At 41.2% G+C, this 6,013-nt stretch overlaps 1 protein-coding gene across 1 annotated transcript in view; it reads right to left on the bottom strand.

The window, feature by feature from the left end:
* LOC109469561 (malectin-A-like) overlaps nucleotides 1-4,721 on the bottom strand; it is an 8,134-nt gene extending 3,413 nt beyond the window's left edge. The window contains exons 1-2 of the mRNA XM_019768097.1: nucleotides 4,297-4,721; nucleotides 1,242-1,421 (exon numbers count right to left, since the gene is read on the bottom strand). Coding sequence (XP_019623656.1) covers nucleotides 1,242-1,421; nucleotides 4,297-4,647 — 531 coding nt within the window. The 5' untranslated portion in view covers nucleotides 4,648-4,721. The remainder of the gene's footprint in view (nucleotides 1-1,241; nucleotides 1,422-4,296) is intronic.
* Nucleotides 4,722-6,013: the final 1,292 nt, after the last annotated feature.

Genomic DNA, 6,013 nt, shown 5'->3' with positions numbered 1-6,013 from the left:
TTCCTTCCCATCCCACTGACCTATTTACAAAATGTTAGAAATAATTCGAAATAATGGTAAAAATGGTAGAGTGCTGTTAGAAATATTTAGAAACTATTGGAAATGTCATAATCCACATCAGGAATATTTCAAACGTTTTAGAAAACCAGGGAATTATTTAGAATATTGACAAGATGTTCAAAATATTTCCAAATTATGAAATTTCTTAGACAAACAATTACAAAGAATTCAAAACATTTCTAAATAATGACAATAAGAACCCACTCGGTGACGCGGAATTGACTCTATATTTTTGCTCATTTTGCAACTGTTTTGTACGATATACAGTATGGTTGAAAACTTCTTTTTTTTTTTGGAAACGGCCGAAAATTCATGCGCGCGCGGATGTCATCCATATAATCAAATCAACATGGCCTAACATATCATGATGATCCTAGGGGGATGGGGGTACCAGAGTCATGCTCCCCTGGGAAATGTTCATATCCTGACCCTCTGAAATGCAAATTCCCTGCATTTTCAGGGGCAAATTATGCTGGTAGACTTAAAAAGTGTAGTTTATTGACATATATTTCCATATTTAATGCTTTTGACCATCAAAAATGATGAATTGGGTAAAACTTTTGAAGATGTAAACTGTATGTATTTTGTCTGGCCCTAATTCCTCTTTGGAAGTTCCCTCATGACCTCAATGAAAAGCAGCCTGTAGGCCGATTTGAGCTTGTCACGAATATAAATGGTTTGAATAAATAAATGGTTTTATTGTCTAAACAGTACCCGTGCAGTCGCAGCCTTTATACGGCTGAATTGATGCAGGGTATCACATAATAATCAATACAAATCACAACAATTACAACAATCAAATGACATGATACATATATTTGTTCCACAATTATTTTTGTGGAACTGTCGCAAGGGTCTGTGCAGCTGCCATTCGGCGCCACAAGGTGACCTCAATACGACTTTCCCCAACTGAAGTTAGGTACCCATTCACACCTGGGTGGAGTGAGGAAAGTCGTGTAAAGTGCCTTTCCCAAGGGCACAACGTCGGGGCGCATGTTCAGACATGTACAGGGTACGACTCGGAATCGAACCCGGGTCTCTCCGCTTCATACTATTATAATAGTCGATTGCTCTAACCACTACACCACCCGACACCCATTAATAAGGAATGTTTCAAATAAACAATGTACCCCAGAAACTTCTGTGGCCTTAACATGAGAAGGACAATACCAGAAAGTTACCTTGATGAGATCGACAGCGAGTACCCCGTGGAATGTGGAGACTTCCCCCTGGACCATCAGCTTGCCTTTCCTGACAGTGAAGGGAATGATCTCATCGTGGGCGGTGCTGCGTCCCACCTTGTCGTAGATGTCCAGTTCCTGAACCACCGTGTGCTGACTGTTCAACACCACATCAAATACCTACACACAAAACAACAATTCAGACAACTCAGATAGGGGTGCCAGAGTATAGACTGCAATTTTACGGTATACAGTGCAATCGTATTAGTATACAGTGCAATTTTATGGAATACAGTGCAATTTTACTAATGACGTAACCTGGGCCCAGCTTTCCGGGGACGCCGCTGACGGAGCGTACTCACATCTTTCTGTGTTTTTCGAGTGAATTTGGACTGTTCTCATAGATAGATCTTTAGTCAAATCACTACATAGTACTACATACAGGGCATGTTACTACACAGGGATCATTTCGAATTCACTCGAAAAAGACAGAAGTATTTGAGTCAGCGGCATCCGCCATCTTGAAACTGAGAAAGCAGGGAAAGCCTGGTCCAAGTCACGTGATTCAATGTCACTAGTAAAATTGCACTGTATTCTAATACGATTGCACTGTATTCCGTAAAGTTGCACTGTATTATTTTATAGTGTATACTAATACGATTGCACTGTATTCCGTAAAATTGCACTACTGTATACTCTGGTACCCCTGTTAGACCTCTAGGAAATATTAATTACCACGGTAAGTTCTTTTGTGAAAGAGACTGTGTCCTCTTCTCATTCACCATGCCGTGTCTACAACTACATGTAGTACAAGTAGTCCTTTTTTATTGTGCAAAGGAAACACTAGCTGCCAATGCAAGGAGGTCATGTAAAAAAAAACAACTATGAAAGCAGTGATGGCTACCAGATGTAGATCTGATTAATGACTTTCTCCCTCTGGGACAAACTGTGCTCACCATATCACAACCTATGATCCTATGCGGCATGCAGAAACACACAATGCACACGCACACACACACACACACACACACACACACACACACACACATATACCAAAAACAATACTTACTAGTACCTCCATTTTTCATGCACAAATAGAAGGTGCTGTTACAAAGGACTGGATCAGTTTTACTTAAGGATAGCCAACATCAGATGCACATCCACATCACATTTCTTATCAAACACAATGAACATTATATATTATATAGTAGGGGCTAACTGAACTGAAGGGGGCTAAATGATACTGTATATTTATGTCCTACCTGGGTCGCGATTACGTTTGATAGGGTGTTCCGGCCCGTGTGATAACTACTAGTAGCGGTACGGCCCAGGGATTCTTTACACGTACGGTCCGGGCCTTCCAAATGTTCCATAGAACGATTCGAACGCGTTTTGCCCTAACCGCTTTCGAAAATTCAAATACAAAATTCGGACGTTGGAATTGATGTTGTTGCATTTTAGGGACACCAAATTTTCGCTCATTTCGCATTGAAAGACGTGTTTTCTTCGGTTTGTATGACATAAATAAAATACAACACGGTGTATTCCGCATCACCCTTGGTCCCAGCCCTCCCGCGGATCGGATCACCCTCCGGCCTGTGGCCGTCGGGCGATCCGACGCGCGGTCGGGCTGGTACCTCGGGCGATACGGAATACACCGTGTTGTATTCTATATGTAGTAGCTTATGACAATCATGGGGCAATTGATCATGAGTTACCATGTAGTAAAGGATAACAGATAAGACAGAAACTCTTTAGTAACATGACAAAGAAAAATCTTAGGTGGGGGATTGAATTGTTGCATGTAACAATAATATGTACATGAGGAAATATGCTGATTTATGGTTACTGCTGTGTCCAGGGCACTCCCAGATAAGTGAAATGCAAACATTTTTCAAAAGCACTTGTTTTCTTACATATTGTAATTTGTAATAACATTAAGGTCGGTTAACCAGTCTTGAGTGCAAGAAGTCAATAGTACATAAACATACTGAGAGAGACCAAGTGCAGGTAAACAATTTACCTGCATTTGGTCTTAGTATATAAAATACCAGAAACTTTATAGTTATTATAATATTAGTGCATGACTGCATGCCATCAAGTGTAACTGAGTTTCTGTGAATAATATCAGTAAACCATTTGTATTGTTGTTATTTGCCATTATGGCATACATTGGCATACATTGTCCCTGTACAGCTGCAGTGCAATTTAAATCCCATTCATTCCTAACATAACAGTTTAGTAAGTTTTTATCCAGAGGATGCAATTACACAACATCATTGCAATTGTATGGTGAAAAGAAATTAACTAACATCTTGGTTAGTATCCATTTACTAGTATTGGTGAAATTGAGGACCTTGGTGCAGGGTGCATTTGCCCTGTTTGTATACGGTAAATTTTACAATTGTTTGCAGCCAAAATCCTACTCAGGGCTCCAAAATCTACTCAGGGCTCCAAATACTATTTTCCTTCACACTTGCACTGGTGCAGGTAACACTGAAACATACCTGCATCACCACTCAACCACTCACACTTTGAGAAGTATGGATCATAATAAAACTGTTCAGAAAAATTTGCTACTATTTCTTTTATACCTTATTGTTGATAACAGTAAATGCAGCAAATAAAACACACATAAACCTGCATTTATTATGTCAGCAAACCCAGTGCATGGACCAGTGCAGGTTAGGTGCAGGTAGACATCAGAAAAATATCTGCACAGCTCCAATTTTACCTGTACCATTCCAAGGTGGGGTGTGACTAACTTGCTTGTCTGCACTCAAGGTGCATATGGACCCGGTATAACGTTACTAGTATCGACTTTATAGAAATTGCAGAAAGACAGATATACAATGTGGGCACTATAGGCTGCTAATAGCTACCCAGTACATTTCGAGCCCCTCTATAACTGTAGCAGTCCCCAGGATGTGGGGAAATCTACGGTGTTGTGCCCGCCCCCCTCCCCAGGCAACTCCCAGCCAATGAGAGGCCTACACCTGTCCACCCTGCCCACCTGAATCGGAACACACGCGGCTCAACACGGAAACCCTCCCACCTTCATGTTAGACGCAGAGAAGTACACTTCGGCGAATTTCAGCACAAGCACATAGTCTCCCTCCTGCTCGATGGGAACCTCATATCCAAACGTGTCTTCACTCCACCTCTCCGTCTGGTACAGTAGCTGGTCCTGCTCGGCCACCCTGCCGATTCTGTCCCGGCGGCCATAGTCGGACGCTACCCCAACCCTCCCTTCCAGCGGGTCCGCGTCGTACTCAATCCCGTAAGAATCCACATGTCTGGGTCCTCCGCAGTTCACGGCATAAATAAGTTCCCCAAGACCGACAGCGTGGTCCAGAAAGTATAGGAAGATGAAGAGAAAGTAATAAACATTCAACACCGCTGGCATTCTAAAATTGCAACCAGCTGGACACCGTGCGTGTGAAGTGGTATCGCCCAACTACAATATGGCACGAACTATCCCACAGGGGTGTCAAGCACAGGTCACTTTTATTTTCTGGCCTAAATACCGTTTTCTAAAGATGAAAAAGATGTAATTATTGGAAACACGTAAGCTACTAGTATATTTTTGTTCTTAATGCAGAATAGTTCCAGTCCTTTTCAAGTGTAGTCTTAAAATATGAGCACGTGTATGTGGTACAGTCCAACTAGCGTGATGGCAATCTCGCACCGAAGTTCTCCAGGTTCTGAAGGGAACAGAAATTGCTGGATTGTAGCTTCTTGTGGCATGGAGTCAAATGCTTGTGGGCTGTCTAGATTTCAATAGACTTGTTGCTACAGATAGATTTGATTATATATTTAAATGCAACAGCCCACACAATGCAAAAATAGGTAGATACACTAAACAACTGTTTTGTTTAATTAGAAAGAATACTGATTTGCTGTCACATGTACCCATAAATAACTCCGCCTGATTGTAAAGCCTAAGCTAACTTTTGATTATTTATTTTCTACATATAAGTTATTAAGTTTTACTCTATACTTATCTATTTTACTATGCTACTTATTGTTACCTATTTGCCATACAATGTACCCTGTACAATTGTCGTGCAATAAAGTTCGTCTTCATTCTATTAATTTCAACGTAGAGCGCGAATTTTGCCCAGACTCATAGTCCTAGAGCGTAATTCGCCGTTTTATTACCTTTGCCAAGAAGGTTATGTTTTCACTCATAATATTTCAGTAGCGTTTGTTTGTGTGTATTTGGTTTAGCACGATAACTCAAGTCAAGCTTTTGATGGAGTTATGAAACTTGGTAGGTGTGTGTCTTCATTTATATATAATAATAGACCAACTCCAAATTTGGGTGCACACACCCAGTATTCTTGTCTCAGCCCTGGTACCGAAATGTGACTGATCAGTCCTGGCAAGCAGTGCTGATTACCTTCGCCAAGAAGGTTGTGTTTTCAGGAGTGTTCGTGTGTGTGTCTGTGTTTGTGTGTGTGTGTAAACACGACAAACATGCTTGAGAAGGCTTTTAAGCACCTATAATATCAAGTCAATCCATTTAAAAATGAATTGACTTAATACTATTGGTAGGTGGAGACCTGGTCTTGAGGAGACCTGGAAATGATTAGATTTTGGGCCCCCGCTGGCGGCTTGTCATGGTACTGCAGCAGTACTTCCGGTTTTTATATCTCGTGATCTAGACATAGGGTCACGAACTTTACATCCAGGTGCTTCACCGTTAATCGTTGCCAGCCCGCTTCATTCCAACTTTTAAGCATTGTTGGTATATTCATCGTGAAGCGTTT

The sequence above is a fragment of the Branchiostoma belcheri genome, unplaced genomic scaffold (assembly GCF_001625305.1).
Source record: "Branchiostoma belcheri isolate BF01 breed outbred unplaced genomic scaffold, Haploidv18h27 scaffold208, whole genome shotgun sequence".
NCBI classification, from domain to species: Eukaryota; Metazoa; Chordata; class Leptocardii; order Amphioxiformes; family Branchiostomatidae; genus Branchiostoma; species Branchiostoma belcheri.
This window is presented reverse-complemented; position numbering and strand designations above follow the sequence as displayed.